At 48.9% G+C, this 21,828-nt stretch overlaps 1 protein-coding gene across 1 annotated transcript in view; it reads left to right on the plus strand.

Annotated features, from left to right (window-relative positions):
* The window catches only part of ABCA13 (ATP binding cassette subfamily A member 13), a 386,205-nt gene that overhangs the window by 34,240 nt on the left and 330,137 nt on the right, over positions 1 to 21,828 (plus strand). Inside the window, exons 5-11 of the mRNA XM_044920208.1 lie at positions 2,026 to 2,054; positions 4,013 to 4,176; positions 7,723 to 7,853; positions 12,841 to 12,974; positions 15,579 to 15,743; positions 18,584 to 18,783; positions 21,680 to 21,810. Of these exons, the coding sequence (XP_044776143.1) occupies positions 2,026 to 2,054; positions 4,013 to 4,176; positions 7,723 to 7,853; positions 12,841 to 12,974; positions 15,579 to 15,743; positions 18,584 to 18,783; positions 21,680 to 21,810 (954 nt within the window). The remainder of the gene's footprint in view (positions 1 to 2,025; positions 2,055 to 4,012; positions 4,177 to 7,722; positions 7,854 to 12,840; positions 12,975 to 15,578; positions 15,744 to 18,583; positions 18,784 to 21,679; positions 21,811 to 21,828) is intronic.

Consider the following 21,828-nt stretch of genomic DNA (forward strand, 5'->3'; position numbering starts at 1 on the left):
CTGAAATTCAGGTTTCACCGGCCACCCTGTGTTTTTATTTGGGAAATCTGGCGACTCTAAGTACCCACCTCAAGTGTTTCTTTTTATTTAACTTGTATCTTTTCATGGATTATGTACAAGGGAATGGAACGAAGAGCCTGATTGGAGAATGGACAATGAGGTGACACCTTGTGTTATTTCTGAGCGAGAAAGCAGCCCTCGTCCAGGGCAGGGCAAGGCGGGGTGGGTTTCACAACCGACCCAAATGCATCCGCAAAAGACCAGAATCCCTTCAGACTCCGAGTGATGGAGTTCTTATATTAGGCACTATCATGAGCTCATTCTACTTTTATAAAATGTGGTGTTCACATGAGGTTTTCAATATTCAGTGAAACTGATTTTTTTTTTTTTCTGAATTAGGCTCCGCGCCCAGCGTGGAACCCAGCGCAGGGCTTGAACTTACCACCCTGAGATCAAGACCTGGGCTGAGATCAAGAGTCGGATGCTCAACTGAATGAGCCGCCTAGGCGCCCCAAGAACTAATATTTTTTTTTTTGAGAAGAACTTTTATCTCTACTTTGTTTTCAGTCTGTTGCTGTTTGAGCCACTTTTCATGTGTACGCACCAGAGAAAACCCTTCACACTTGACACTTCCTGACACGGTTGTGTGGGTTTGCCACTCCAAGTGGACTCCAGTGGGTGCTCTATCATTTAATTCAGTTCTGATGCAACCACCCGGTGTGACTCACACCCCATGGGTTAGGGGCTCCGTCCCCTGACTGCCCTACTTCAGACCCCCAATTCCAAGTAGTGGGTTCTAGGCACCCACAGTTTTATTTGATTTGACTACAAATTGGAGATTCCCATGACCCCCTCCTGGGGTTTGATTAATTTGCTAGAATGACCCATAGAACTCTAGCTGGCTTACTGTTTTTGCTTTGTTTTGTTTTTTAAGATTTTATTTATTTGTCAGAGAGAGAGAGAGCACAAGCAGGAGGAGTGGCAGAGGGAGAGGGAGAAGCAGACTCCCCACTGAGCAGGGAGCCCGATGCAGGACGCGGTCCCAGGACCCCGGGATCATGACCTGAGCCGAAGGCAGACGCTTAACCGACTGAGCCACCCAGACGCTCCTTTATTGTTTTTTTTTTTATAAGATATTGTAAAGGGTACAGAGGGACCGCCAGATGAAGCATATAGGTCCGGAAGGGTTCTTCTGTGCCTGTTCAATTGGGGTGCACCACCCTCTCAGCATGTGGATGTGTTTACCAACCAGAAGCATTCTGAACCCCATCTTTTGGGGTTTTTCTGGTGGTTCCATTAGATTGGTATAACTGATGAACTCAGTGGTCATTGGTGATTAGCTCAATCTCCAGCCCCTCTCCTCAACCTGGAGGTCAAGGGGGTGAGGCTGAATCATGGTCTTTTGGGGGGACCAGCCCCCATCCTAACCCTATCTGGGGGCCCCCAGCCCCCAGGCATCTCATTAGCACACAAAAGACACTCTTATCATTCCAGAAATTCCCAAAGTCTTACCGGCTCTCCTGTCAGGGACTAGGAACCAAGACCAGATATAACAAAGGAAGCTCCTGTCACCCCATCACCCCAGAAATTCAAGGGCAGAGACCAGTCTGTATTTCTTACCGTGTCCCACTGTGACTCCACAGAGAACCTGAAAAATCATAACTTTGCTCTTCTTGGCCTCTTTGAGTTTTTTCTTTCTTTCTTGCCCTGCCAGCTCTCTGTCCTGTCCTGAGGACTCACAATGCCTGAGGCATCAGAGATCGATAGGGTAATCAATACTTTGTTGGCCCATGACTGAGATTTGCTTGACCAGTTAAGTCATTTTTCCGGGTATCCAGTCAATACACACTTGCTTTGCAAATCCAGAGTGACCGTGTCCTTCAGACTTGTTCCCCGGTTTGGGGTGTCCTCGAGTTTTGCACTGGGATTCGTGATAGCTGGCTTGATTTTAGAACTAAAACAGGGGCCTGGCAAATGCTTTCTGACTGCTTATTGAACTAACATCTGAAATCTCTTTTGTTGTAGATTCTTCTCCCAGCTCCAGTTTTTTAGCCGTAAGTATTTTAACAAAAATCTGAAACTTAGTCTCCAGAGACTTAGTGGTTAAGTTCAAAGCACTGGTTTTTATTTTCTTTTTCAAATACTTTTTTTTTTAAGTCATCTCGACGCCCAACGTGGGGCTCGAACTCATGACCCCAAGATCAAGAGTTGTGTGCTGCATCAATTGAGCCAGCCGGGTGCCCCCAAACACTTCTTTCCAGTGATTTGATTTTAGCAACAGTGTATTTGGGACAGCCAGAGTCCCTCAAGAGATGGGTTGAAAGGCGAATTTTAATTTTCTCAAGCAAGACTCTGGCCTGGGCCTGCTGAGGGCTGGAACCGTGGACGTGAGGGCCCGGAGCCCAGACCTGGGCCTGTCCTCCCAGAGATGCCAGTGGGGGTCGGGATGTGACTCCCCTGGGGGAGGTCGGTGGCTCAGGGCTGCTCTGGAGGCCCCCGCTCGGTTTTCTCTTTGCCATAGCTGGTGTGTGGTGTGGAAAACTCAGGCGTCTAGAATGTTCCAAAGTCTCTGTACCAATGCCAGGCGCAGATGGGTACCTTCTGGCCAAGCCAGCCATGCTGTTGGAATATGCGTTTTCTTCCTGTTTTTCCCACACACCCCTTTGCAGTCCTGCCCTGGCACCCAGCCTTCCCTGCCCTGCTTACAAGGCTCATTTTTTTTTTTTAATTTTTTTTATTCTTATGTTAATCCCCATACATTACATCATTAGTTTTAGATGAAGTGTTCCATGATTCATTGTTTGTGCATAACACCCGGTGCTCCATGCAGAATGTGCCCTCCTCAATACCCACCACCAGGCTAACCCATCCTCCCAGCCCCCTCCCCTCTAGAACCCTGTTTGTTTTTCAGAGTCCATCGTCTCTCATGGTTCGTCTACCCCTCCGATTTCCCCCGCCTCATTCTTCCCCTCCCGCTACCTTCTTCTTCTTCTTTTTTTTTTTTTTCACAAGGCTCATTTTTAAGCAGCTGGTTTATGGCTTCAGTGAGATGGATTCTATCACCCCTTCCTCACACCTTTGCCTGGGGAGGAAGCCCTTCCCACTTCTACCCACTGGAATACACATTTTTAATTTTTTTTTTAAAAGATTTTATTTATTTATTTGACAGAGAGAGACACAGCGAGAGAGGGAACACAAGCAGGCGGAGAGGGAGAGGGAGAAGCAGGCTTCCCGCCGAGCAGGGAGCCCGACTCAGGGCTCGATCCCAGGACCCTGGGATCATGACCTGAGCCGAAGGCAGACGCTTAATGACTGAGCCACCCAGGTGTCCCCGGAATTTTTTGATTTTCCTTCCTCCAGACCAAGGCTCTATGATTGTACCATGAAAAGCAGAGGTGGGGATAGGGATCTTTGCGGGGAGAGAGTCCAGTATTTAATTATTCACATTGTGCTTCCATTACAGTTGAGTTCTGTTGCGCTAACAGAAAACCCTCAAATAAGAGCAGATTGTCCATTTTTGTTCCTGTCTGAACAACTACTCATTTATTGCCAAGTCCCAAAATCGTAGATGGTGGCATAGCTTGTTACAAAATCAGACCTTTTCCTCTCTGTCCCCGCCCATAACTTCACAATATTTAAAATCCCAACCCAGGGGTGCCTGGGTGGCTCAGTCATTAAGTGTCTGCCTTTGGCTCAGGTCATGGTCCCAGGGTCCTGGGATCGAGCCCCACATCGGGCTCCACGCTCCACAGGAAGCCTGCTTCTCCCTCTCTCACTGTGTCTCTCTCTGTCAAATAAATAATAAATAAAATAAAATCTTTAAAAAAATAAAAAATAAAAAAATAAAATACCAACCCAACGGGATGATCTTCAAATCTTGTCTGTTCAAAAGAGTGACATGCCAGGCATGCGTCTCTACCACCTGAGGTTCCGAAAGCCAACCTAGCCTCACTGTTTCTTCAATCATGAACGACATGAAAGGGGGGAAACTCTTGGTATTTTTTCCTAACAGATGGATCTCAGTAAGACCGAAGAGGTGATCTCGAAATTGGAAAAACTCCACCAGCAGCCTCACATCTGGAATTTTCTACTTCTTCTGCCGAGACTGTACGCAAACAACATTCGAGTGGAAGACCGCATCCGTGGTGGGGCACACCTCCTCCAGGCGGCTTTGAAGTAAGTGTAGAAGAGAAATCTAACCAATGATAGGTGTGTTGGGTTTTCTTCTCACTTTTTCATGGGGAAATCTGTATCTCTGCTTGATCTCTTGTTCGATTCAAGAAAGAAATGGGGAATCATGGCACCCTGAGATGGCTGGGACTCTTGCATCTCTGTGTCTGTTCCTTCCCTACCTGTGTGAATATTTTATAAAAGGACAGTCATGTTGTCCAGAGCCCATTCTCCCTGATTTAGGCAACTTAACGTTACATCATTAATGTTTCGTACATTCCTGTTGTCTTTTTTTTTTTTAAATTTTAAAAATTTTATTATGTTATGTTAGTCACCATACAATACATCATTAGTTTTTGATGTGGTGATCCCGGATCCATTGTTTTCGTATAACACCCAGTGCTCCATGCAGTACGTGCCCTCCTTAATACCCATCACCGGGCTAACCCATCCCCCCACCCCCCTCCCCTCTAAAACCATCAGTTTGTTTCCTGGAGTCCATAGTCTCTCATGGTTCGTCTTCCCCTCTGAATCCCCCCTTCATTTTCCCCTTCCTTCTCCTAATGTCCTCCATGCTATTCCTTATGTTCCACAAATAAGTGAAACCATATGATAATTGACTTTCTCTGCTTGGCTTATTTCACTTAGCATAATCCCCTCCAGTCCCATCCATGCTGATGTAAAAGTTGGGTATTCATCCTTTCTGATGGCTGAGTAATATTCCATTGTATGTATGGACCACATCTTCTTTATCCATTCGTCTGTCGAAGGGCATCTCGGCTCTTTTCCACAGTTTCATTCCTGTTGTCTTCAAGTGATCACTTGAAGACTTGAAGATTATTTTTTTAAGATTTTAATTTTAAGTAACCTCTATGCCCAACGTGGGGCTCGAACTTATAATGCCGAGGTCAAGAGTCACATGCTTCCTCAACTGGGCCAGTCAGGTGCCCCTTCAAATGATCATTTTTAATGGCTGCTGTTTTATTTTATTTTATTTTATGAATTTATTGTTTTATTAGAGAGAGAGAGTTCACGAGTATGGGGATGGTCACAGGCAGAGGGAGAAGCAGACCCCCTGCTGAGCAGGGAGCCCCATGCGGGACTCGATCCCAGGACCCTGGGATCATGACCTGAGCTGAAGGCAGACACTTAACAGACTGAGCCACCCAGGCGCCCCAAGGATCAGAAAATTCTAAATTTGAACATGACTTTCCAAGTTCTTATGAAGGCATATCTGTCAAGGGAGCATATTTTGACAGTCTGTCGGTTTGATTTATAACCTATATATTTGAATATAGTGGGTGTGCTTTCTCCCGTACCCTTGCTCTAAATCCTGAATATGTTAGCACAGGCAGTGAGTGGGCTCTTTGGAGAGGGACAGAATATGAAATTAGAGGATGTTGCTGGCGGCTGTTGAACCATATCAGTTCCAGCATTAATTTTACTTCTGTATTTTGCTTTGGTGACACAAGGTCAAGAAAAACTGCGTGCCGTGAACTATACTTCAATTAAAAAAAACCCCACAAAAGACAATTACCATTCTTCAAAAAAGAAGATCGGTATTAGATTTAGAAATAAGTATTTGCGGGGCACCTGGTGGCTCAGTCGGTTAAGCGACTGCCTTTGGCTCAGGTCATGATCCTGGAGTCCCGGGATCGAGTCCCGCATCGGGCTCCCTGCTCAGCGGGGGTCTGCTTCTCCCTCTCCTTCTCTCTCTGCTGCTCCCCCTGCTTGTGCACTTGCTTTCTGTCAAATAAATAAATAAAATCTTAAAAAAAAAAAGAATGTGGTATTGGGCAAACTGATAATTTATTAATGGTCTATCTTGTCATCTTGGGATACCCTTCATCACACAGGGATACCTTCAGAGATTTTCCTTAAGGAAAAGCTACAGGGAAATAACCTGTCTGATGCATAGCTTATATATTGTGGGTCTCTTATTGCTAAAATTTAGGCATATTCCTCTTCAGTTGAATGGATTTTCTAGTTTACAGGCTTAATTATTTATAATTATACTTAGTACAATTACTTATAAAATAAAACATTTAAGTACTTATTTATTTTTAATTTTTTATTGTTATGTTAATCACCATACATTACATCATTAGTTTTTGATGTAGTGTTCCATGATTCATTGTTTGTGCATAACACCCAGTGCTCCATGCAGAACGTGCCCTCCTCAATACCCATCAACAGGCTCACCCATCCCCCCACCCCCCTCCCCTCTAGAACCCTCAGTTTGTTTTTCAGAGTCTATCATCTCTCATGGTTTGTCTCCCCCTCCGATTTCCCCCCCTTCATTCTTCCCCTCCTGCTAGCTTCTTCTTTTTTTTTTTTCTTAACATATTATGTATTATTTGTTTCAGAGGTACAGATCTGAGATTCAACAGTCTTGCACAATTCACAGTGCTCACCATAGCACATACCCTCCCCAATGTCTATCACCCAGTCACCCCATCCCTCCCACCCCACCCCCCACTCCAGCAACTCTCAGTTTGTTTCCTGAGATTAAGAATTTCTCATATCAGTGAGGTCATATGATACATATCTTTCTCTGATTGACTTATTTCGCTCAGCATAATACCCTCCAGTTCCATCCACGTCGTTGCAAATGGCAAGATTTCATTCCTTTTGATGGCTGCATAATATTCCATGGTATAGATATACCACATCTTCTTTATCCATTCATCTGTCGATAGACATCTTGGCTCTTTCCACAGTTTGGCTATTGTGGACATTGCTGCTATAAACATCGGGGTGCACGTACCCCTTCGGATCCCTACTTTTGTATCTTTGGGGTAAATACCCAGTAGTGCAATTGCTGGATCATATGGTAGCTGTATTTTCAACTTTTTGAGGAACCTCCATACTGTTTTCCAGAGTGGCTGCACCAGCTTGCATTCCCACCAACAGTGTAGGAGGGTTCCCCTTTCTCCGCATCCCCGCCAACATCTGTCGTTTCCTGACTTGTTAATTTTAGCCATTCTGACTGGTGTGAGGTGGTATCTCATTGAGGTTTTGATTTGGATTTCCCTGATGCTGAGCGATATTGAGCACTTTTTCATGTGCCTGTTGGCCATTTGGAAAACATTTAAGTATTTAAAGAATAACATGAACACAATATGTACGTGCACTCCCTGGAGCCCCTTGTTTTGTGAAACAGGTTGGCGACCACTGATCGTGCCCCTGACATCCTCAGATGCATGGGTTCAGACAGTGGGGGATTGGGGTGCTCGCTATTCCAGGAGGGCACCTCTAGAGTTTAAACTGATGACCTGAGCTTGAAGCAGCCAGGCTGTCTGCCCATGTGCTCTTTGGAGGTGATAGCACCTTGGACCCCGGCCGGCCTTGCCACTGCCCGAGTGAGCATTGATCCCTAGTCCAGAGAGTCAGGGTCACATTTGAAGCCACGGTGAAAACTGGTAGGTCTGTGGTCTGTCCACATCCCGCAAAGGGCTGGGACCTGGCTGGTAGGTCACAAGTAAGTCCGAGTCTGTTGCGCTCCGTTTTGCTAAGCCAGCTCATGTTGCTTTGGTTTTCTTTTGGTTCCAGTTCCTTGGCAACTTTGGAAGATTTAGATTGGCTGCCACTCAACCACACTTTCTCCACCGTTTCTGAAATTGTGCTGAATGTGACCATTTCGACGCTGACATTTCTGCAGGAGCATGGAGCGGCCACCACTGGTATGTGTACCCAAGGGCTCGTGCGAAATTTCAAGTGTTCCCCTGGTTACGTTTATCGACAGCCACCATACAGCTAAAATGCTGTTCAAAAAATGATGTAATGAACATGTCAAATGCCAGAAGGAATCCATTGTTTCTGTTACTAAAAGGTGGTAGTAGACTGAAAATCTGGAATTCAAACTTGAATTTGACTCTCTACCATTATTGAAATTCTGTGGCCACTGCTCATAAATGGGTTATTTTTAATTAAAAATAATTGATTTTAAAATTCTTTTATCTGATGTCCTTGAAGGTTAGACCTGTCATTGGTTCTGTGATTTGAATCTTTCTTCTCTCCTCTGCTCCTATCTGGAAAAAAATATATATTTTTTTAAAATATTTTTTTATTTTTAAAGATTTTATTTATTTATTTGACAGAGAAAGACACAGCGAGAGCAGGAACATAAGCAGGGGGAGTGGGAGAGGGGGAAGCAGGCTTTCCATGGAGCAGGAAGCCCGATGCGGGACTCGATTCCAGGACTCTGGGATCATGACCTGAGCCGAAGGCAGACGCTTAACGACTGAGCCACCCAGGCACCCTGGAAAAAAATATTTGAAAAATAGGAAGGCTGGTGAGAAGAAGCAGATTGATGTGGATTTAGAAAGCCCACGAGCTAAACAGACAAACCCCTTCCACAGGGAAGGGGATGGAATTCCTTAGCTCTATTCTTGACTCACAATATCCTTTCTTTCTTCATTGAAGATTTATTTTATTCTATTTGATGTTGACAAATAAAATTGCATATATTTATATTTTTAAGTTTTAGTTATTTAAGTCATCTCCACACCCAACATGGGGCTTGAACTCACGACCCCAAGATCAGGAGTCACACGCTCCTCAGACTGAGCCAGCCAGGTGCCCCTAAAATTGTATGTTTAAAGTGTACAATGTGATGGTTTGAGAGAGGTTTACATTGTGCAGTTGTTACCACACTGGAGTTAATGAGCCCATATATCACCTCCCATAGTTAGTTTACCTTTCCTTTGGTGAGAATACTTAAGATCTCTTAGCAAATTTCAAGTATATGATACACTATTATTATTATGGTAGTCACCATGCTGTACATTAGATCTCCAGAACTTATTCATCTAATAACTAAAAGTTTGTACCTTTTGACCAGTATCTCCCCACTTCCCCACCTCCTAGCTCCCTGTAACCACTATTCTACTCTGCTCAGGGTATTATTTCTTGAATTGTCAACTGGACCTGAACATTTTACTTTTAATTCTTTCTTTCTTTTTCTCTATTTCTGTCTCTTTCTGTAAGGGAAATTCAGGGAGCAGACTGTGGACTTAGAATTCATACACTCATCTATCCATCATTCATCCACATATTCATCCATTCATCCACCACCCACCCATCTGTCCACACATCCATCCATCCATCCCAATATCCATTCATTCATCCATCCATCCACCTACCCACCTATCACACATCCATCCATATACCCATCTATCCACACACCCACCCATCCATCCACCCATCTATCCACACATCCATCCATCCACCCATCCCTCTATCTACCCACCCACCTGTCCAAACATCTACCCATCTATCAACCCACCCACCTGCCCATACATCCATTCATCTGTCCCCTTACCCACCCATTCACCCACCCACCCATCTATCCACACATCCATCCATCCATCCATCCACCCCAGCATCCATTCATTCATCCATCTATCCACCTACCCACTCATCCACACATCCATCCATTCATCTATCTACCCACCCACCCACCCACCCACTGACCCACCCATCCATAATCTACCCATTCATCTATCCCTCCTCCCACTCATCCATCCGCACATCCATTCATCCATCTATCCATCCATCCTTTAACTCATTACTTATTGAGTACTTTCTATGAACCAAACATTGTCCTATGAGTGGGAATAAAAAATGAAGTGATACACAGTTCTCGCTCTCAGGGAGGTCCTGTTTAGTACAGGAAAGAGATGTGTCAATAAAGAAAAAACAAAGCCCACAGAGTAGGGATCTGGCATCTTTCTCTGGAAGAGCGTCGAGGAGAAGTTCTGAAGGATGATTCTAGTACATCAAGGACATGAGGGAGCACTGCCAGGAAGAACTGTGTGTGAAGCTCCCGGCTTTGGCAAGGGCGCCATGTGTTTTATGCCTAGTGTGCCTGGGGCAGTGGGCGATGGCAGGAGGTAATCCAGAAAGAGATCCCGGGCCAGAGCACTGAAGAATGCTGGAGCAGCAGTTAGACCTGCATCGTGGGAAGACATTCTGGTGGAGATGTGAGGGCTCGACTGGGGGGCAGACAGGCCTGGAGCCAGGGGCCCAGGATCACATTCTCTCTGCCTGCCGCTAACTCTCGAAGTCTGTCTCCTGACCTATTTCATGAGGTGGTTACACACAGGTTTCTATCCCTTCCAGATTTTTCTGCCTCCTTGGAACCACCTGACGTGACACCCTCCATCCCCCCACTCACACCCAGGTTCTTCCTGATGCTGGTGACTCAGCGTAGGGAGGACCCCCCTCAGCCCCACTCCGGGTAGGAGAGTTCCTGTCCTCTGAAGCTCTGCAAGAGGGAAGACTAGTCATTAATGTTGAATTCGCTTCTCCTGCGGGTGATTCCAGTGGGAACCACCAGTCCTTACCCTCAGAACAGAGCCTCCCCAGTGACCTCCGTTGCAACAAACTCATCAGGAAGCTCAAGTGTTCCTATATGATCCAAATTACAACAATCCATTTACCTTACAACTGGAAATAGAAGTACAGCTAAGAATGTAATTAAAATAAGCTATTTTCTATCAATTGCCAGAGAGTCAGGGCTGAGGAATACAATGACAAAGCACCTCGAGGCGACTAAAAATTGTCCTCGTTTCTCTTGTCTCCAAGAAGAATCCCTTTGCCTAACGAGCAGATCATGGCATGTGAAGGGGATTGGGACGTGCCCTGTCAGTGACTTGGGGCCAAGGACCCGGGCATGTTCTTCCTTGAAGTTGTTAATTCCCATGGTCTGAGCTCTGTCATTCAGCAGTGAGTTTCCGGGCCCCGTTGTCTCTCGTCCTAGTTTTATAGCCATCAGTGACTGGTATCACTGTTGCTCCCCTCCTTTCTAGAATTCTGTGAGTAATCCCGATACATTCTGAGAGCAGTAGGGTTTAACGGTTACAACGCAGGGTCAGGGATCAGATCTGGGTTTGAGTCATGACTAAAGCCCGCGTGACGTTGGGTGACTCTCGATGTCTGCTTCTTCTCCCTGCAAAGAGGGTAATTATTACACCGATCTGGTGTGTTGTGGGGAACTCAGCAAGACCTGGCGAGGGAAATGCCTGGCCTGGGCCTGCCTCTTTGACACAACACAAATGCCAGTTTAAAATCTCAGAACCAGGGGCGCCTGGGTGGCTCAGGCGGTCGAGGTTCCGACTCTTGGTTTCGGCTCAGGTCCTGATCTCGGGGTCGTGCAATCGAGCCCCACGTTGGGCCCTGTGCTCAGTGCGAGGTCTGCTTGGGATTCTCTCTCCCTCTGCGCCCCCCTCAAATAAATAAATAAATCTTAAAAAAATAAAATAAAATCTCAAAAGCAGACCTTGTCCCCTTTATGCAAAGACAACTCAGCTGAGAGCAAGGAGTCTCGGATTTCTGGGATCTGCCCCATCTTCAACACCTTCCTAAAGTTCCCTGTGGCTGGGCCTTCATTTGTAAGTGGCAGGACTGTACCTTTCCTGTAGACTCACAGCATTAATTGAAGGGTACCGAGAGGGGCTCCCAGGTGGCTCAGTCGGTTAGGCGTCTGCCTTCAGCTCAGGTCGTGATGCCAGGGTCCTGGGATCGAGGCCCACGTCGAGCTCCCTTCTTGGCGGGAGCCTGCTTCTCCTTCTCCCTCTGCTCTCCCCCTGCTTGTGTTCTCTCTCTCTCTTTCTGTGAAATAAATAAAATCTTAAAAAAAAATAAGGGTACCGAGAGGTCACGCAAGTGAGGATGGTTTTGTGGTCCTTCGCACGTGTGGACACTCAGCAGAGGTTTATGGATCACGATCTGAAACAGTCTAGCTGCTGGGATTTCAGAGGAAGGCTCACCTTGGAATTTGTAAGCTTTTAGGTTTGCAATCGTCAGGCCATGTTCACAGAAATTATGTCAAATCTCGGGGGAGGGGGGTCTCGGAATTATATTCTGCACGAGCCATTTCCAGGTGGCGTTACTGGGTTTTTTGGGCACCTAATGAGTTTTATACCTTGATTAACTCTGTTAAGGGAACTTTTATCTATGACCTTAAATAATTTTTGGAAATGCGGTTTTATTTTTATTTTTATTTTAAGATTTTATTTTTTTATTTATTTGAGAGAGAGGCAGAGATAGAGCAGGGGGAAGAGCAGAGGGAGCGGGACGAGCAAACTCCACGTGGAGCGCGGAGCCTGACTCGGGGCTCGATCCCACAGCCCTGAAATCATGACCCGAGCTGAAATCAAGAGCCGGACGCTCAACTGACTGAGCCACCCAGGTGCCCCGGAAATGTCGTTTTAAAGACTGCTGTATTTTCTGCTCTGAATTTACTGCAATTTATCCTTTCCCCCCATGCTAGACGCCTCATGGGTTTTAGTATTTAATCAGTATAAAACGAATGCAATAGCGTTGTTGTACATTACCTCTTCATGCATCTGGTTAGGTTTCTCAAGAAAGATTTTTTAGAAGTGAAATTGTGGGGCTCAGTGATTTGAATTTCATAAAGCTCTTGAAATACGTTGTCCTAGTCCTTCTGGAAACTCTGCAGTCATGAATACTGGGTGCCTGGGGTCATCCTTCCAAGCTCTGCGGCATCCGGCAGTAGCTTCTGTTTGCTTCTCCGACCTGATTGCGTGAATAGCATTTGGTCCCTGTTTGCTTCTCCTGTCGGAGAGAACAAGGCACCGTTCTCTGAATCGTGTGGCGCATGTTGTCACGTCAACTGACGGGTGTAACTCACCGGTTGCTTTGCAGAGTCCAGATACAACCTGTCCCTGCAAGAGCTGGTGTGGGATCCACAGACGGTCCAGGCTGACCTCAGATCCCGATTTGGTTTCGATGACCTTCATGCAGAACAAATCCTGAATTACTCAGCTCAGCTGCAGGAGGTATGCGCTCCTGATGCTTCTCACGCTTTTCCCTTGAGAGTGCTCCTCTGGGGGTGCCCCCCGGGCAGGCGGGCAGTGGGATGGGAGAGGCAGCAGGACAGAGGGTCCCCCGCGAGCATCGGAATGCTTGGACTGGTTTGGCCCTTCTAGAAGTGAATTCGAATCTTGAAATACCCTTCCTCTTACTTGGTCACTGTATCCCAGCCCCAAAGGCGGTTTGGAAGTTATAGGAATAATCAGTAATTCTCACTCCCGGCACCTGCAGTGGGTCCGGATGGGAGCGAGGGGGCAAGAGTGGCAAGGCTCACCAGATAGGAGCCTCCCTTTCCAAACTGTATACAATAAATGGGTTGGACGAGCTGATCCCTGGAGACCCAGCTCGCCGCTGCTACTCCTGAGGTTCTGCAAGGGTCTCTATCTGCACGTTCCCCTCTTGTCACTTCTGTGAGTTTGCGCCACATTACATAGAACCTTTACCTTGGAAGGGTAAGTATTTCAAGATTAGAATTCCAGGGACGCCTGGGGGGGCTCTGTTGGTGAAGCGTCTGCCTTCGGCTCAGGTCATGATCCCGGGGTCCTGGGATCGAGCCCCGCGTTGGGGTCCCTGCTCCGCGGGGGGGGGGCGGGAGGGGTCTGCGTCTCCCTCTCCCTCTGCCCCTCCCCCTGCTTCTGCACGCTCTCTCTCTCTGGCTCCATCTGTCAAATAAATAGATGAAATCTTAAAAAAAAAAGATTAGAATTGCAAGGGCAATGGTTGGGGAAGAGCACAGAGCATATGTTACAGGTGTGAAGTCCTCTGGCTGCTGGAACACGTTACCCCCAGCCTGGTGGCCCCGCATGACACACGTTTATTACCACACAGCTCTGGAAATCGGAAGCCCCAAACGGGTGTCCTGGGGCTAAAACCAGAGTGTCTGCGTTCCTTCTGTAGGCTCCAGGGAGGTGCTGTTTCCTTGCCTTCCTAGCTTCTAGAAGCTGCTGTGTGCCGTGGCTCAGGTCCTCTCTTCCCTCAGGCCAGTGACGATGGGCTGTTTTTCTCATGAGGCTCTGTTGCCTTCCCCTCCCTGGTGTAAGGAGCGCTGTGCTTTCACTGGGATGTGGATGGTCTCCCCCTCTTGGAGTCTGCTGGGTAGCAACCATAACTCACCTGCCAACGCAGAACCTACTCATAGGCTCTGGGGATTCGGAGGTGAGCCCCTCAGGGGGACCACGACCGTGCCCCCCACCCGCATGAGGCCCCTCAACAGCCAGCAACAGCAGAGCCTCCCAGGGCCTCCCCCAGTCCCGCCTGACTGTGGGCACTGCCATTCCGGGCCTTTGCATATGCTGCCCCCCTGGAAGAGAGAAATCTCTCTCGCTTCCTTTCTCCACTGCCCACCAAGAAGACAGATACATCACGGCTCACATCCCCGTGGGACCCCCATGTCCTCCCCCCCTGTGACCTGTCACAGGGCCATCGCAGGGAACCTGACCGAGTCGTGTCCACGTCTTAGAGACCGTGCGAGTCCTGTGGGGAGGGACGGGGCCATGTTTCCCTCACGGGATACCGTGGCTTTGTGACAGTCACCAGTGTTAGTTCTCTGTGTCCTAAAGGAAGCTTCCAAGGAAGCTGTGGGCGTTAATGCTTTTTGGCTGTCGCCATCCATAGAGGTTCTAGAACATGGTGCCCAGTTACTGTAAATCCGGGTAACGGGAACGCGGTTCGTTCCCACACACATGGAAGTGCTTTTACAGAGTAGCCGCAGAGGAACTGCGTGTAGAAGTTCATTTGGGTCCAAATGTCAAACCGTTTCTGACCCACAAGTCCAGTTTGACTTGTCCCAGCTTCCTCCATCTTTGGTAACTGGAAGAGGAGATGTTTCTGGCGAAGCAGCTTTGGGGGTGCAAGGTGCCAGGTGAACTGGGCTGGCCCTCTGTCTGCTTTTGCCTGGAGAGTGAAAAAGCAGAATTTGATTCACCCTGTGTCCTCGACCCAGAGAAACTGCTGTTTCCACTGCTTGTGGACCATCCTGAAACACGTCATTCCAGAAGGCTTCCCTCCACACCGGCCACATAAGCGACCCTTTATCAGCCTGTCCCTTCTCCTGTTGTGCAAAGCCTGGAGCTCCTCCTTTTTATTTTTTTTAAAGATATTTATTTATTTATTTATTTATTTTAAAAGATTTTATTTATTTATTTGTCAGAGAGAGAGCACAAGCAGGGAGAGGGAGAAGCAGGCTCCCTGCTGAGCAGGGAGCCCGATGCAGGACTCGATCCCAGGACCCTGAGATCATGACCTGAGTGGAAGGCAGACACTTAACCGACTGAGCCACCCAGGAGTCCCTTTATTTATTTATTTAACAGAGAGAGCGAGAGAGCGAGAGAGGGAACACAAGCAGGGGGAGTGGGAGAGGGAGAAGCGGGCTTCCCGCAGAGCAGGGAGCCCAATGTGGGGCTCGATCCCAGGACCCTGGGATCATGACCTGAGCCGAACGCAGACGCTTAATGACTGAGCCCCCCAGGTGTCCTCTGGAGTTCTTCCTTTGCCAAGGTTGTGGTATTATTCTCAGAAGGGAACATTATAGAAAAAAGCAGACTTGTAACTATGCTCCCTCTCATTGGCAGATTCCCACAGAGGAGGCCTTGGAGCGGATGGTGTGTTCCATCTTGTCCGGAACCTCCGAGGATGAAGCTGACCAAGAGGGTCACGCCGGAGACTGTCACCCCCGCTGGTCCAAGGCCAAAGACTACCTGGTGCACGCGGTCAACTGGCTGCAAGTCTACAAGCAGGTGCCGTCCCGCAGCGAACCGCTCAGCCTGTCCGCACCCATCTCTTTCCTCCCCATCTCTCATACTTTGATTTTATTGATTTTTAGTGTTTGATTTCTTTTTGGGAAAGCAGGTAACATGAGGTGTAAGTATGCACTGTAGTATTGCGAGGAGGGGCCTGGGCAGTTGCAAACCCGAGAACCTGTTCCCTTTCCCCATGCTCCTGTTCCCTGTTTCATTGTGTGTCCTTTCCAGGGACAAGCCCTGGGAGCCCCACGTCCTGCCCATTAAGTGTCCTTCTCCCGCGTGTGACTGCCGGCCTACCCTCACTGGGGCCTCACCGCAAATGTCCCTGGAAAGCTTGTCTTACACTGAGATGCACACGTGGCCATGGCAAGAATCATGGTCTGTTTTTGTCATGCGGGGTTTCCACGGGCCTCCTTGGACAACCTCCTCGGGTGTTCAGATGCAGGGGTTTGGCCCTCTGGAGCTCTTGGGGGGCCATTCAGCCTGTCCCTTCACTCTGGTTTTGACAAGAAGCATTGTACTCAAACAGTAACTGATCTAAGGGAAACAGTGAGAAAGATGCTGTGGCCCGTTTTCGTGGATGTGCTGGTGTGGCAGGGAGTCCCAGAGTGATTACGTAGCCACAGGCTGGAGGCCACCAGGGGGTCTGGCTTGCTAACAGCAAGGTGCTTTCCGGGGAGCTGTGGGTACGGTGTGAGGCAGAGCCTGCCTGACAATAATGCTCCACTCATTTTAGTGGACGTGATGTCACCTTTTCCTCAAAGGACATGTACTGACCAAGGTCAAAATCTCCAATCGTAGATAAAAGATTATCAAACTCAACACCGAAAGAACAAATGATCCAATCAAGAAATGGGCAGAAGACATGAACAGACATTTTCCCAAAGAAGACATCCAAATGGCCAACAGCACATGAAAAAGTGCTCAATATCGCTCGGCATCAGGGAAATCCAAATCAAAACCTCCATGAGATACCACCTCACACCAGTCAGAATGGCTAAAATTAATAAGTCAGGAAACGACAGATGTTGGCGGGGATGCGGAGAAAGGGGAACCCTCCTACACTGTTGGTGGGAATGCAAGCTGGTGCAGCCACCCTGCAAAACAGTATGGAGGTTCCTCAAAAAGTTGAAAATAGAGCTACCATATGATCCAGCAATTGCACTACTGGGTATTTACCCCAAAGATACAAATGTAGGGATCCAAAGGGGTACATGCACCCCGATGTTTATAGCAGCAATGTCCACAATAGCCAAACTGTGGAAAGAGCCAAGATGTCTATCGACAGATGAATGGATAAAGAAGAGGTGGTATATATATACAATGGACTATTATGCAGCCATCAAAAGGAATGAGAGCTTGCCATTTGCAACGACGTGGATGGAACTGGAGGGTGTTATGCTGAGCGAAATAAGTCAATCAGAGAAAGACATGTATCATATGATCTCACTGATACAAGGAATTCTTAACCTCAGGAAACAAACTGAGGGTGGCTGGAGTGGTTGGGGGTGGGAGGGATAGGGTGGCTGGGTGATAGACATTGGGGAGGGTATGTGCTATGGTGAGCGCTGTGAATTGTGCAAGACTGTTGAATCTCAGATCTGTACCTCTGAAACAAATAATACATTATATGTTAAAAAAATAAAAAGAAGAAGATAGCAGGAGGGGAAGAATAAAGGGGGGGAATCAGAGGGGTAGACGAACCATGAGAGACGATGGGTTCTGAAAAACAAACTGAGGGTTCTAGAGGGGAGGGGGGTGGGAGGATGGGTTAGCCTGGTGATGGGTATTGAGGAGGGCACATTCTGCATGGAGCACTGGGCGTTATGCACAAACAATGAATCATGGAACAGTGCATCAAAAACCAATGATGTATGGCGATTAACATAACATAGTAAAAAAAAAGTTTCCTATAAAAAAAAAAGATTATTACAGAAATGCAGGTGTGATTGATCACTTGGTGGGACTAAAATGATCACGGGGTGGTGTTGAGCTGGCTGGCACCAGCGTGGTCGGGGGGACACCTCCGCTTTGTGCATCATCCGGGTAGCCTGCACCCGTGGTTAATGCACGGTGATTCAGCGCACCCACGTGCTCATCATGCTTTTGCTCGCACCTTGTGATTTGGGCAAAAAGCATCTATGTTGGTGTCATGTTGATGATAAACCATGATGTTGCTTGCCTTTAGTATCATCATCCCCAAGTCCATGACGAAGAACCGTAACTAGCAACCATGTGTTCGTTATGATAAAATTGTGAAGTATATCAACATATTTATGCTGTCCCAAACACGTCAGTTTAGTCTTTAAGGCATATGTCACTGGTTTAGTGATGTATGTTGTGGCCTTCTCTCTCTGTCTTTTTTAAGATTTTATTTATTCTAGAGAGAAGGAGGTAGAGAGTGTCAGCCGGGGGGAGGAGCAGAGGGCGAGGGAGAGAGAATCTCAAGCAGGCTCCCTGCTGAGCGTGGAGCCTGACACGGGGCTTGATCTCACAACCCTGAGATCACGTCCTGAACTGAAACCAAGAGTTGGACTCCCAACTGACTGAGCCACCAGGCGCCCTGCCTTCTCTTTTGCAAGTGGCAGTGGGCGAAGGAAAGGGAAACAGCAGCCCAATGAAAACGCACCGTGCATCCATCGACGTCATTTTTAATCTTTCTTTTTTGAATAGGAATCAAATCGTACAGCAGTTAACAGACATTTCAATCTGGCAACATCGTAAAAATTAGGGCTGTCTGTCCTCTAGAATGCTCTGTTACTGTGTCTCATGCAAATGTTCTCATGTTTACTGCGTTACTGTTAACAGTGATGTTTCCGTTTCTGCACGCGTAGGTGTTCGAGCGGTGGTGGAAGGGCAGCATGCTCCAGCAGGTGCTCGCCGGGGCTGCCCGCGGACTGGAGGCTCTCGGCAATGCGTTTGTGGAAGAGCGTGAGCCACGGCAGGTGGTGGAGGCTCTGTATGCTGTGCTTCGCATCCTGAATGAGAGCTTGGCGGCAGATGGCCCCACCGACAGCCATCCGTCTCCCAAGACGTAAGGCGCATCCTCCTGTTTGATTACTGGTTAGGCTTGCGGGCATGAATGTTAACGAGTGCATAATGAGATGGTGAGAGAAAAATTCATAAAACCGCGGCTAGACAGTGGGTTTCCAGTCAGTAGCTGGGAGACTGCAGGCTGGCGTAGTGGGGACCATCCCGAACCGTTTGCCCCAACCCGATGTCTGTTTTTTTTTTTTTTTTTTTTAAGATTTTATCCATTTATTTGTCAGAGAGAGAGAGAGAGCACAAGCAGGGGAAGCTGCAGGCAGAAGGAGAAGCAGACTCCCCGCTGAGCAGGGAGCCCGATGCGGGGCTCGATCCCGAGACCCTGGGATCATGACCTGAGCCGAAGGCAGACGCTTAACCCACTGAACCACCCAGGCGCTACCCCTATGTCTGTTCAGATGTGGACAACAATCCGGTGGGGAAACGTATCCGAGAAGGGGGTCAGCCTTCTGGATTTCAGACATAGGTTTAAAAGGAACAAAACCACTTTAGAGGCGCTTTCATGGTTGTTTTGAAATTTTGTATCGTTGAAATGTTTGCGGAAGGTCCACAAATACTTTAGAAGTGGGAAAAGGTACAGCTGGTGGCCTCTCCTTTTTTGAGATAAGCCGAATGGATTCCCGAGTGGTTGGTTCTGTTGCAATACTGGATCTTCTTCTTCAGCGGGTACTGCCCTTTGCAGGAACTGGACCTCATTACACCCCTGAGGTGTAGGCTCTCCTTGGAAGCCAACAAAAGGTTTCTCAGTATTTTCTCAAAAGGGTCCATCTCAAGCCACAGGTCTTGGGAGCTCTTGCTGCTTACCCAGCATGAAGGGAGAATTGTGTCGTTAGAATTGCATGGGGTCAGGTCGTGTTCTTAGGGCACACGTGACATCGTGACATACATACATACATAATTGGAAACATTTCCAACTCCCTCGAGTTTTCTGGAACCCGGTTAGGAAGGAGGATCTTGCTTCTGAAGATCTAGTTTCCTGTGTTATCTTAGAGATTGCCCGGGTGCTAGTGATGGAGGAGGTCACCTTCAGGACCCTACAAATCTGCCACACCCCTGCCACTTCTGCCCAGGGGACAGAGAGCCCCGGGGGACTCTGGCTCTCAGCTCCTCCAGGGGTCGGGGATGTGAGAGACGGCACCCCCTCAGAGGACCTGGTGTGGGTGACCCAAGCTTCCCCTGCCCCCTGCATACTTTCTGCCCACACTCAGGGTGGGAAGATGGGGGGGTCTTCCCCCAGCTGCTGTGTGTGCTGGGCCAGCAATGGGCCCCTGGAGCCTCCCTTTCTCCTTGCACCCACTTCTGTTCAGGGATACAGACAGACAAGCAAATCTGTGGCCGGTGCACAGGGATCTGGCCTCTGGGTTTCTACCTCCCCACGCTGATGGCATCTCTCGGTGGCCCCCGAGGCCTTTGCTGGTTATCAAGCCCTTCGTCTGCTGCTGACTCCGAGCAGGAGCCCCCAGTGGCCCCGTGTCTTCACCTCTAAGGAAGGAAGGACCCGCCCCCCCCCTTGTATGGCTGGCAGGGAGACCCCAGGTTGAGAACTCCCCACGCTTAGCAGCTGCTCACAAGCACTGCCCGGTCCCTCACGCCTCCCACGTCTCACACCTCCCACGGCATCTGCATCTCCCTCCTCAACTCACCCCCATCCCTCCATCCCGCTCACTGAGTTTCCTCCTCGGCCGTCCCCTCACACGGACCTTCCAGATTCAGTTGTGCCTTGTCAATCCTGTGTTTTCACAGCGGCTTGTTTCCCGTCTTCGGTGTGGACGCAAGCCCCACCGCACAGCTGTCATCGTGGGTGGCCGCGGCTCGGGTCCCGGCGCTGTCCCCGGTGCTGACACCTGCTCGGCCGCCAGACTCACGTCCCCTCCTGGCATCAGCCGGTGCATCTTTCTTAGCGCTCGCTGTCATTGTTATTTTAGACCGCGTCTGCCCCTCCTGAAATCAGCCACTCGCTTGCCCGCGGTTGCTCCGGATCCTTGTGCTGTCCACAGTGCCCTTGGCAGGGAACTGCTGGCCCAGGACACCACACTCATTACTTCTACCCTGTTCTGGCCGACTGCTCACACCTTCTCTCTTCGAAGTCACGGCTTCCAACCGGAAGCACAACCAAGGCTTCCTTTGGTCCCGAGGATGCCCGTCCTTAGAGGCAGGCGTGCTCGTGGTGGCTCTGTTCTTGCTGGACCTCCCGCAGCAGGACGATGAGAGGCGGGAGAGGCAGGCCGGTGTGGGCACGGGGCCAGGCGGGGGCCAGGTGCCACCTGCCACTGGACACCAGCCTCGGGCACCTTGCGTGGCTGTCCCCTAGCAGCATCTTCTGGGTCTCTCCTTGCAGCTCACTTTCTCTCCCTGGGTACAGGATTCCATGCACTTGCATAGACCGCCCTGAGGGTCTGCATTGTCGTGCTGGGGCACTTGCTCCCACAGCGTGACCCCCATCTGCTTCTTCGCTCGCGCATTCGGTTCCAATTTCAGCTCCTCTCGTTGCAGAGCCCTTGTCTTTCCTGCTGCTCTTCTGGGTTGCTCCCTCCCTCTTCCTGAGTCAGGTATCCTCCTGGGGCAACAGGGAGCCTCTGGGGTGGGGGGGGCAGCTGCAGCACCCTGGGGCAGTTGGACAAGCCCCCCCCCGGTGACTGCCTGCCCTCCCAGGGGACGTGGTCCCTGTAGCTGCTCAGCTGGGGAGCACCTGTGCCTGAACGAGTGGACCCCGTTTCCCTCACCTCCCCGCCCAGGGGCTGCAGGTTTCCAACTGCCTGGCCGGGCGTCCTTCTTGGTCCTTGGAGAATCTTAGAGCTGCTAAGTCACCTTTGATGGGTCCCGCACCCACCACTCACAACGTGGCATTTGGAAACTCTTCTTAAAATCTCTTCCTGTGCCCTCAGGTTACTGCATCTGCAGAAGTTGGAGAATGTTCTTTGGGACCTGCCCCCGTGGTGGCCGGCTCTGAAGAGATTGCTTCCGCTCCTCGGGGCTCTCAGGAACGCGATAGCCCAGAATTTGCGTTTTGTGCAAGGTAAACTAGCTTGGTCTT

The sequence above is a fragment of the Neomonachus schauinslandi genome, chromosome 12 (genome assembly GCF_002201575.2).
Source record: "Neomonachus schauinslandi chromosome 12, ASM220157v2, whole genome shotgun sequence".
Taxonomy (NCBI): Eukaryota; Metazoa; Chordata; class Mammalia; order Carnivora; family Phocidae; genus Neomonachus; species Neomonachus schauinslandi.